At 41.7% G+C, this 12,296-nt stretch overlaps 1 protein-coding gene across 1 annotated transcript; it reads left to right on the top strand.

Annotated features, from left to right (window-relative positions):
- The first annotated feature begins 4,567 nt into the window (after positions 1 to 4,567).
- Positions 4,568 to 12,296, top strand: LOC129839285 (melanin-concentrating hormone receptor 1-like). Its single transcript, XM_055906594.1, has 3 exons — positions 4,568 to 4,577; positions 5,088 to 5,277; positions 9,412 to 12,296. The coding sequence occupies exons 1-3, from the start codon at positions 4,568 to 4,570 to the stop codon at positions 10,433 to 10,435; spliced, it is 1,224 nt and encodes a 407-aa protein (XP_055762569.1). The 3' UTR covers positions 10,436 to 12,296.

The raw sequence follows: 12,296 nt of genomic DNA, 5'->3' as shown, positions 1-12,296 counted from the left end.
CATTGTGAAATCCCTGAGCGTTTTCCTACCTCTCTGGCAACTGAGTTAGGAAGGAGGCCTTTATCTTTGTAGTGACTGGGTGTATTGTCACACCATCCAAAGTGTAATTAATAACTTCACCATGCTCAAAGGGATACCCAATAGCTGCCATTCTTTGCGAGGCATTGGAAAACCTCCCTGTTTTTTGTGGTTGAATCTGTGTTTGAAATTCACGGCTCGACTGAGGGACCTTACAGATAATTTTATGTGTGGGGCATGGAGATGAGGTAGTCATTCAAAAATCGTGTTAAACACTATTATTACACACAGAGTGCAACTTACTATGTGACTTGTTAAGCACATTTTTATTTCTGCACTTATTTAGGCTTTAAAAAGGTTTTACTTATTGACTCAAGACATTTCAGCTTTTCATTTTTAATTAATTAGTAAACATTTCTAAAAACATAATTCCACTTTGACATCATGGGGTATTGTGTGTAGGCCAGTGACAAAAAATCTCAATTTAATCAATTTTAAATTCAGGCTGTAACACAACAAAATATGTAAAAAGTCAAGAGGTGTGAATAGGGCTGTTCTGGTGACCGTATTACTGCCACACTGGCGGTCACGAGTCATGGAGACAGACACCTTCCACGTGACCGTTTAGTCACGTAATTAGGCTTTGCCAAGCTCTGATGCTGCTGATGGTCATTAGTAGCCTACAAAACTTGCTAACTGCCTGGTACTCAGCACTCTATTATCCCTCTAATCACTCTGACATAAATGCAAATGTGTTCAAAAATCGAATCAAACACTTCATGAGAGCTCATGTTGCACAACATTTCTATAGGCTATGCAATTGGGGGAGTAAACAAAGTAATGGCCTCTATTAAAAAGAGGAGGATCCCATCAGGCTGGGTTTCTGTACAGCACTTGTGACATCGGCTGATGTAAAAAGGGCTTTATAAATACATTTGATTGATTGATTGTTCCGCTTTCTATAGGCTAGGCCTACTATATTTATTTCTGAACTTTCCTAATATTAAGCACATTGCTTATCTTTACAACAGGAGTATAGCCGACCTGGCTGGCATGAATATGAACCACAGGAAAAGCGTCCTCCATTCACCATTTAAATGCATAGAGGGGATGCCGCTGGGAAATATGAGGCATTATCAAGTGCTTGTCAAATTGTGAATGAGAGACTGATGAAGTGTGTACAGCCTGCGCAAAAAATTAAGCAGAGCTCATGCCTTTCAAGCAACTTTTTTCAAATCATCAAATCATTAGTCGCATCATGCAGCCTTACAATGTATAAAACATATAAACATATAGCCCAACGTTTGTAGAACAACTAAAATTACATGAATAACTCTAAATTAAGCATATAGGAGTACCTATTTCTTTTTTAACCACTCAACACAGAATAGCCGCATGTGTGCACACACTAAAATCGTTTGGTGAAAATATCCTTTCTATTTTATTCAGCTTTGTTCAATTGTATTCTTAATAATATAAAATAATGCCATGGAATTCTAAGCAAATCTCTCCTGCTAAATGTACTAGTATAGCCCACAGCCATTTGGCATAGCCAGATCAGGACCAAACATAAGGACAACTATTCTGTTCTTCTGAAATAGACTACATTTTCTTCATATCATATTTCTTTAGACCTGTCTAAAATAAGTAATGGATTTATTGTGAAGATGTAGGCTGTATTACATGGTTTTATTAGACTTTTTAAAATGTAGATTTTCCAAAGCCAGGAGATGTTAAATGTCTTTGTTCATCAATTACCGTGACATCAACAGTTATTTGCTTAGCAATCACCGGCTGACGAAAATGTTGTGACCGCCACAGCCCTAGGTGTGAATACTTTCTGAAGGCACTGTATAAAGCTAGATCTCAACGCCCCAGGAAAAAGGTTTATATTTGAGAGAACAAATCAATGCTTCCTCCCGTCTAGACCAGTGAGTCACAGCTCTTCCTGGCTGTGTACAGTCTTAGAATTAGTAGTGACTCAAGGAACCCTGGAGTTCCTCAAGGAACCATTGCTAGTCAATGGTTCATATTTGCACCTTCGTTTTTTTGAGTTCTTGGAGGAACCTGTAAGGGTTCAATGTAGCTATTGGTTCCTGGAGGAACCATGGAGGTGTGGCTAAGTACTGGTGTGGCTTTAAGTTAGATCTATTTTCGGCCACCCGTTAGAGTAAATGTCATTCCTGTTCGTCTGTTCTGTTGTATTGTCGTCACATGTTAAAAACTTCTTGTCAATAGGGGTAGCTGTTAGCACTATTTTTTTCTTGGTGTTCCCAAATTAAACTGCCTCGTACTCAATTCTTGCTCGTACAATATGCATATTATTATTACTATTGGATAGAAAACACTCTCTAGTTTCTAAAACTGTTTGAATTATGTCTGTAAGTGAAACAGAACTGGACTTAGAGCAATTTCCCTATGTGGAGTTGAGAAATGCAGATTTTTCCAACCTGTTCTCAGACCTGTGTATAACTTTGCCTGTCTTCTATTGGTTGAGATGCACTGCATACGCCTTCCCCTGGGTGTCAGCGAATAGAGGGCCTTGAAATGGAGTCTCTACACAGATCAGAAAGTCTATAAATGGATTGGAATCGATGTGTCCCTCCTTTTGATTCTTTGCGCTGACGCACTGAGGACATTGGCATGTCGTTTTAGAAGCTCCCGTTTTAGCTTCTAGTTATATCCTGTTTTTATTCGACATAGGCTTTAAAGACATCATAATCTTGTTATTTTAAACCGATTTATATCAGTTTATGTCAGTATATTGCGATTTTCGGGTATTTAATTTTCTGGCGTTGTAGGAAGTTGGGTATCTCTCTCTCGCATGCCATTGTGTACTGCTAATTTCAACGTGGAAGACAACATTCTTCAACCCAGCAACGATTTTTTTGGACAAAGGACACCTATCCCAAGATTCTGATGGGAGTTCATCAAAAAGTAGGAACTATTTATGCTGATAATTCGTTGTTCTGTTGAAAAAAGTAAAATGCATAAGACGCCATTATTTGCAGTGTAGCCTTGCGTTATCGCACCCTGTATTGCGCAGTAACGTTAATTTAAAAAATGTAATTCAGCGATTGCATTAAGAACTAATTTGTCTTTCAATTGCTGTCCAACCTGTATTTTTTTAGTCAAGTTTATGAATAGTTTTCGATAAGAATAGGTGCCTTTCCAAGATGGCGCCGGACAGATTGCTTGAGTATTTGGACACTATTCTCATTGTATAAGCACGATTTGTGCCGCTAAATATGCACATTTTCGAACAAACTCTATATGCATTGTGTAATATGATGTTACAGGACTGTCATCTGAAGAATTCTGAGAAGGTTAGTGAAAAAATTAATATATTTTGGTGGTTTACATGTTATCGCTCTTTTTGCCTTGAATCAATGCTGGGGTGATGTTTGCACATGTGGTAAGCTAATATAACGCTATATTGTGTTTTCGCTGTAAGACACTTAGAAAATCTGAAATATTGTCTGGATTCACACGATCTGTGTCTTTCATCTGCTGTGCGCTGTGTATTTTTAAGAAATGTTTTATGATGAGTAATTAGCCAATACACGATGGTCTCTGTAGTTATTCTAGTCGCTTTGGTGAGAGTTGTGATGGGGCTGCAATAGTAAACTCTGATTTATACCTGAAATATGCACATTTTTCTAACAAAACCTATGCTATACAATAAATATGTTATCAGACTGTCATCTGATGAGGTTGTTTCTTGGTTAGTGGCTATTTATATCTTTATTTGGTCGAATTTGTGATCGCTGCCGATGGAGTAAAAAAAATGGTGGAGTATGGAAGTGGTGTCTTTTGCTAACGTGGTTAGCTAATAGATTTACATATTGTGTCTTCCCTGTAAAACATTTTAAAAATCAGAAATGATGGCTTGATTACCAATATGTGTATCTTTCATCTGGTGTCTTGGACTTGTGATTTAATGATATTTAGATGCTACTATTTACTTGTGACGCAATGCTAGCCTATGCTAGTCAGCTTTTTTACTGGTGGGGGTGCTCCCTGACCCGGGTTTCTGAGGAAGTAGAGTTGAACACTGACAGTTTTGTTGCTTCAATGAGGCTAACAGAGGTGTATGAGTTGCTCAAGAGCCTATGGATTTCACATGACTGGGCAGGGGTGCAGCCATGGGTGGGCCTGGAAGGGCATAGGCACACTGGGGAGCCAGGCACAGCCAATCAGAATGAGTTTTTCCTCACAAAAGGGCTTTATTAGACAGAAATGGTCCTCAGCACCTGTGTAATAATCATGCTGTTTAATCATCTTATTGATATGCCACACCTGTCAGGTGGATTAATTATATTGGCAAAGGAGAAATGCTCACTAACAGGGATGTAAACAAATTGGTGTATTTATGCATTTGTTCAAATGCACAGATCGCTTTATACACTACATGGCCAAAAGTATGTTGACACCCCTTGAAATGAGTGGATTTGTCTATTTCAGCCACACCCATTGCTGGCAGGTGTATAAAATCGACCACACAGCCATGCAATCTCCAAAGACAAACATTGGCAGTAGAAGAAAAAAGATGGCGACCGGCAAGTTCGGCATGGTGGCAGCACTTTTATTTGTTTGTTTTAAATGTTACTGGAAATAATTGCATCTGCTATTTAGATGAAAGAATAGTAAATTCTCAGCAACTTCTCAGTCATGCAAACACTTTTGATGGATCCAGCACTTCGGATTTGGAAGGAATGTTATATACCAAACTTTCATAGCACCTTGGCACAAACCAAAACGATCATCAAAATCCAGTCTGAAATCGCAAATGAATGGTGGAGATCTTATAACAACTCTATGCCTTCTCTTATCGGGTGATATCAATCAATGCCCTGGACCTCACTTTATCACGAACCCCATCAAACGGCCTATGCACCCATGCTCCTCTTGCGAACTGTGGATAAAGAGTAACAGTAAAGCTTTGGAATATTTGGAATGCGCGCAGTGGATTCATTTAAAATGCAGCGACTCTAGCTTTGGACATGGGATCAATGAAGCTTACCGTTGCTGTCGGTGTGCTGTACCCACGGGGTGTGTGAGCACTGAAGGTGGAGTGGGACCAGAGGACTTACCGAGGGTGGAGAGTGCACCGGAGGAGGGGGGGTCCACAGCGGAGCGGAGGCAACCAGAGGCGAGTGACGGAGGACATGGTGGTGAGGACGATGGAGTGGCACCTGGGGAGGGGTGCTCCATGGCGACAGAGAGGCCACCAGAGGCAGGGCAGTGGGAAGGTGGGAGGCGAGTTACAAGTGGATCGGGAATTCAATGAGGCCTTTGGGAAGAAGGGCTTACATTTTGTGCACTTAAACGTCAGAAGCCTACTACCGAAGATCAATGAGATACGCCTGTTGGTTTGCAAATCAGAGGTGGGTGTCTTCTGTTTTACTGAGACATGGTTGGATTCATCTGTTTGTGACTCAGAAATTGAGATGGGTAATTACTCTGTTGTCAGGAAGGATCGGAATCGGAACGGTGGGGGAATATGTGCGTTTGTAAGATCAGACATTGCTTTTAACGTCAGATCAGGAGATTGATCTGGAGATTGTCTGGCTGGTTATCTGCCTTCCCAAAACCAAGCCGATTTTGTTGGGGGTGTGTTATAGGTCGCCCAAGCAGAATGCATTCTATGAAGGTCTTGAAATTGTGTCGTCAAACTGTAATGATTTGCTGTTGAAGGAAATCATTTTGTTAGGGGATTTCAATACTGATGTCTGCAAAAAGAATAGCCCAACCCACAATGTATTTATGCACTTTTGTAGATCACTTGCTCTGACCCAAATTATAAAAGATCCCACCAGGATATGTGAAACAGTGCAAAGTACAATTTACTTAATATTGGTGTCTGATAAATCTAAAATATCGCAGAGTGGAGTAATAGTATATGGAATCAGTGATTTTATTACATTTTGCAGAAGGAGGATTTTTAAAGATATATTTAAGTGTCACAAAACTGTTAGAATCAGAGGACTCAAAAAATACTGTGTAGAAAAGTTTAGGGAGGAAGTGGGTAAAATTGACTGGTCACCTGTGCTAGATAGTGTAGGGGTAGACAGTGCCTGGGAAGCCTTTATTAAATGTAGGTTCCTTGATGTGGTGAATGTGATGGCTCCCATTAGATGGGTCAGGGTGAAGCAGAGATCTAGCCCTTGGTTTAATCATGAGATTCTAGAATCTATCCAAGCAAGGAATAAGGCCTTTAAGAAATGTAAGAACTCTCAAGAGCAGCATGATTTTGTCCTATATAAACATCACAGAAATGAAGCACAGAGCAGGATGGATGAAGCTAAGAGGGGTTACTTTGCTTAGAAAATAATTGAAAACAAAAATGACCCTAAAAAGCTTTGGAAATAATTTAAGGAACTAGGCTGTAGTAGTACTACCAAAAACAAACTAAACAGTATTGGACTGAACATCAAAGGGGAGATGGTATATGAAAAGGCAGAGGTTGCCAATGAATTCAACTTTTTACTTCTGTTGCCAGCAAGCTGGTTAGCAAGCTGCCCACCAGTTCTGGTTTGTATGGAAGCAACCAAGTCCAGAAGTATTATGTAGAGTTAGGGGTTCAGCCAAACTCTTTTTCTTTTGCAAAGGTAGCAACAGACAAAATAGTCAGTATGCTGGCAGAGCTTAAATCCTCCAAAGCCACAGGCCTGGATAATATTCCTGCAAGGTTTCTAATAAATTCTGCTGAGCAAATTGGCCCTTGTATTACGCATATTGTTAATCTCTCTCTTGAACAAGGCACCTTTCCCAGGGACATGAAACAAGTTGAAGTTATACCTCTGTATAAGAAGGGGATAAAGTCTGACCCTGGGAATTATAGGCCTGTATCTATCCTCTGTGTAACATCAAAGTTCCTGGAGAGAATTGTACATGAGCAAATGTATGAATATGTTAACACACATGGTCTAATGTATGATTTTCAGTCGGGTTTTAGAAAAACATACTCCACTGATTCATGTCTACTTTACTTGACTGACTTCATCAGGAACGAGATTGATGAGGGAAATCTGTGTGGAATGGTACTGCTTGACCTACAGAAGGCCTTTGATACAGTTAACCACTGTCTTCTAATCTCCAAACTGGAGGCACTGGGGTTAAGCAGTATCCCTCTAGGCTGGGTAAAGTCCTATTTATCAGGAAGGGAGCAAGTAGTAGAGGTTGATGGTTCACTGTCTCAGGCAAAACCAATGAGTTGTGGCGTTCCGCAGGGGAGCGTGCTTGGGCCTCTGCTGTTTTTATTGTATATTATTGATATGAAAGATGCTTGTTCTTGCTGTCTTTTTCTTTGTGGATGACTCTACACTTCTGGTGTCTCACAAAACTATGTTGGAGAGCATACTTAGCACAGAGCTTACTAACATTAGAAAATGGCTTGGAGATAATAAGTTATCTCTGCACTTAGGGAAAACTGAAGCAATTAATTTTGGAACCAGACCTAAATTGTGTAGGTTGTCTGAAATCAGAGTGGAGTTAGGGGGTGAGGTGCTGACTACTAAAACCTCTGTTAGCTACTTGGGATGTATCCTTGATGGAAGCTTGGGAGGTGTGAGCATGGCCAATAAGGTGCTAGGGAAGGTTAATGCCAGGATTAAGTTTCTGGCTAGAAAGTCCAAGCTGCTTGATAAGGACTCCATGAAAGTGCTAGCTACTGCCCTCATTCAATGCCATTTTGACTATGCTAGTACTTCCTGGTTTGGGGGCTTATCTAAACTTATGAAGGGGAAGCTCCAGATAGCCCAGAATAAGTTGATCAGGGTAGTTTTGAAGGTGAGTCCACGTACTCACATAGGCAGGAGCTGCTTTCAGGAACTAAACTGGCTGCCTGTTGAGGCTAGGGAGTCCCAGATTAGACTAGGTTTGGTTTACAGGTGTATTTATGGTCCTGCGCCCAGATATTTAAGTGATTACTTTCCTCGTGTTAGGGATGCACACAATCACAGCACCAGATCAGGTGTGGCTGATGTGTGCTTATACAGGTTCAGGAGTAATGCTGGGAAAGGTACTTTCTTGTATACTGGAGCCTCAGAATGGAATGAGTTGCCTCTGCCTATAAAACAATGTCCTCTCTCGACAGCTTTAAAAAGAAAGTTAAAATATGTTTGATGTCCTCTGTGCCCATATGAATAAACCCCTATGATGTAACTGGAATGATGAGATAGATGTTCTTCTTTTATGTTTTTGTTTTATTATTTCACTGCCGTACTGTGTTCGATCTTGTATAGCCATCTTGTCTCAAGGACCACAATGGAAATAAGTCCCAGACTTTATTGTGTGTTATCCTCAATGATTTTATTAATGTGCATGTATGGCTTTTAAGTTTTATGTGTGCTTGTTTTTTAAAATGGTCTTATTAATAAACTAAACTAAAATGACCTTTACGGAAGAGCTCAATGACCTTCAATGTGGCACAGTCATAGCATGCCACCTGTCCAACAAGTCAGTTCATCACATTTCTGCCCTGCTAGAGCTGCTCAACAGTAAATGCTGTTATTGTGAAATGGAAATGTCTAGGAGCAAAAACGGCTCAGCTTCAAAGTGGTAGGCCACACAAGCTCACAGAACGGGACCGCTGAGTGCTGAATCGTAGCGCATAAAAATTGTATGTCCTCGGTTGCAACACTCACTACCGACTTCCAAACTGCCTTTGGAAGCAACGTCAGCACAATAACTGTTTGAAATGGGTTTCCATGGCCGAGGAGCCACACACAAGCCTAAGATCACCATGCACAATGCCAAGCGTCGGCTGGAGTGGTGTAAGGCTCGCTGCCATTGGACTCTGTAGCAGTGGAAACACTCATTTATCCTGGGATATAAACATTTGGTTGTTATTTTACCTGAAATGCACAAGGTCCTCTACTCCAACAATTAATCCTCAGATAAAAGGGTAAAACTTTGTTTTCTAGTAATCTCTCCTCCTTCAGGCTTCTTCTTCTTCTTTGGACTTTATATGGCTGTTGGCAACCAACTTTAAGGTGCATTGCTACTACCGACTGGACTGGAGTGTGGACCTCAGTTAATCTTTCAATCATCCACGTGGGTATATGCTCCTAAAAAACAATGAGGAGATGAGAGAGGAGAGACTGAAGCTTCACAAATAGAACCAAGTTCTATTTTAACGCCTAGAGCAGACGCTCGTTGACGGGTGCGAGCAGTGTGGGTGCAATGATTGAATAACATGTATGTGTACATTTATTTTGCAACTCTCACGCACGCGAGGCGAACGGTGTGGTCAGCATGTAAGAGTGTACCACTTGGGTCGCGGGAGCCAGGCTATGTAAATTGATGCTTGACAGTTCTGGTTTATGGATATATGACACATCATACCGGTATTTTAATAACATTCTCCTCTGCTGCTCTTGTCCCTATAAGTGGGGGATATGATGCCTACTACAACAACGCCATCTTGCCCACCATATTCGGCATCATCTGTTTCCTGGGCATTATGGGTAACTGCATGGTCATCTACACCATCCTGAAGAAGACCAAGTGCCGCGCCAAGCAGACCGTCCCTGACATCTTCATCTTCAATCTGTCCATCGTCGACCTCCTCTTCCTCGTCGGTATGCCCTTCCTCATACACCAGTTGATGGGCAACGGCTCGTGGTGCTTCGGCGCCACTATGTGCACAGTCATCACCGCGCTGGACTCCAACAGCCAGATCGTGAGCACCTGCATCCTCACGGTCATGACTCTGGACCGCTACCTGGCCACGGTCCACCCCATCCGCTTCAACTACGTTCGGACGCCGTGCGTGGCAACCGCGGTTATCGTTCTAGTATGGATGCTGTCGTTGCTGACCATCATCCCGGTGTGGATGTACGCAGGCCTCATGCCTCTGCCTGGCGACCTGATGGGCTGTGCCCTGCTACTTCCCGATCCGTCTGCCGACATCTACTGGTTCACTCTCTACCAGTTTGTCTTGGCTTTCGCTCTGCCGCTTCTCATCATCTGCTTGGTCTTTTTCAAGATCCTCAAGCACATGGCCACCAGCGTGGCCCCCTTGCCCCCCAGGAGCCTGAGGGTGCGCACCAAGAAAGTAACCTGTATGGCGGTGGCCATCTGCCTGGCTTTCTTCACCTGCTGGGCCCCTTACTACATCCTCCAGCTGGTTCACGTGGGAGTCCAGAACCCCAGCCCAGCCTTCTCCTATGCCTACAACATAGCCATTAGCATGGGCTACGTTAACAGCTGCATCAACCCGTTCTTCTACATTGTGTTGAGTGAGACCTTCAAGAGGCAGCTCATCGTGGCCATGCGGCCGGTCCACAGGAAGTTCCGGGTCAACCCCACCAGCACCACGGAGGGTAGTGTTAGTCTGAGATTGACCACTGACAGACCCCAGCAGGATCGGATCTCCAGGGAGCTGCTGCCTGCCAATATGGCCGACCACTGAGGCCGGTTGCATGACCATTTCTGTTTTGTTGAGCCTTTATTGAACAAGACCTCTTTACCCAGGGAGACCTGGTGTGGCCAGTGGAAGAGGGTATGAGATCAGTGTACAAGAACGGTGCATGAGGACAATCTATGGACCAATGTATAGGAAGAACTGTGTATTTCATCACTGAATTTGAACAGTGTACAGGCAGGAACAGTGTATTGAATCAATGTATGGACCCCTGTACAGGGTAGGGTTGCAAACATCCGGTAACTTTCCAAAAATCCCCTGGTTTTACAGAAAGTCCGGTTGAAAGATTCCCTGAATCAGGAAGTAATAAGCAAGAAATCCAAAATCGTCCAACCAGGATTTCTATAAAACCTTGACATTTTGGGAAAGTTTCCAGATTTCTGCATCCCTAGTTTTTGCAACCCTAGTACACAGTCTGTGACATTGTATTGGATCACTGTATGGGATCAATGACGTATGTCTACATGGGGACAGTTAATGGATCGATCAGAGTAGAAGAATACTATCATTCAATAGGTGAGTAGGATCAGGCTGAGCCTGAGAGGAGATGTTTAACATAGTCAGGATGAGATTATTGAGTACCGGCCAACACATGGTTCTCAGTACAGTAAACATAGGTACTGAAACATAAGGATATTCAAACAGTTATTTGCTAATGATATTCAGTGGATAATGTAAAAGTGTGAGAGTCAAGATGGTTCATAGCTAAATGTACGAATCAATGAATAAATACATACACAGTCATAAATTACCAGCATGATTATGAATAGTTTGATATTGTATCAGGCATTGTATTCCAATTCTTCAGGGAAGGCAGGTTTTACCACAATCCTTTATTGTAGTTTTGGTTTGTCAATCTAGCTAATGTATGTTAAATTTCATTTCAATGTACAATGTTCACATACCACTTATATTGTACAGTATGTTCAGTACCTAGTACCTACACTGCAATTGCATCATAAATGCATGTTTCACCTTTTTTTTATCCATGCTGTACATTTGTACATTGTCTAAGAAGTCATCATGTATGACCGTTTGGTGCGGATGTTTGGAAATATATATATACTGTATGTTTTGGTGTATTTGTACAGAAACATTGTTTTTTCATGTCTTTCAGAGTTTTTAATTTATTCGCATTTTAATGTAAATACCATTTACAGATTGTTCATAATTAAAATAAAGATGGTTCAAACTCACACTTCTCATCACAGTATAGAGACAGGCAATACCAACTATAATTTGATGCATAACCAGTGCAATCCTCATACTAATCATACATTTGCTTAATTAATTATGCAATGCCAATGAAATTAGGCATCGCGGATTCTCCCATCTGAATTTATTTGATAAACTGTTAGGCTTTGTTTAGCTTCGACACTTCAAATCTCACTTTGAATCTTAATCTGATTCCTCTCCCTTTTTACAGATTTGTCTTTTTTGAAGCTACAGTTGGAGATATACACTGAGTATACCAAACATTAGGAACACCTTTCTAATATTGAGCCTCAATTCATCAGGGCATGGACTCTACAAGGTGTTGAAAGTGTTCCACAGGGATGCTGGCCCATGTTGACTCCAGTGCTTCCCACAGTTGTGTCAAGTTGTCTGGATGTCCTTTGGGTGGTGGACCATTCTTGACACACACAGGAAACAACCCAGCAGCGTTGAGGTTCTTGATTCAAACCGGTGCACCCGCCACCTACTACCATACCCGGTTCAAAGGCACTTAAATCTTTTGTCTTGCCCATTCACCATCTAAATGGCACACATTCACAATCCATGTCTCAATTGCCTCACGGCTTAGAAATCCTTCTTTAACCTGTCTCCTCCCCTTCATGTGAAGTGGATT

This window comes from Salvelinus fontinalis, chromosome 40, assembly GCF_029448725.1.
Source record: "Salvelinus fontinalis isolate EN_2023a chromosome 40, ASM2944872v1, whole genome shotgun sequence".
Classification (NCBI taxonomy): Eukaryota; Metazoa; Chordata; class Actinopteri; order Salmoniformes; family Salmonidae; genus Salvelinus; species Salvelinus fontinalis.
The sequence above is the reverse complement of the archived record's forward strand: the minus strand, read 5'-3'. Positions and strand labels throughout refer to the sequence as shown.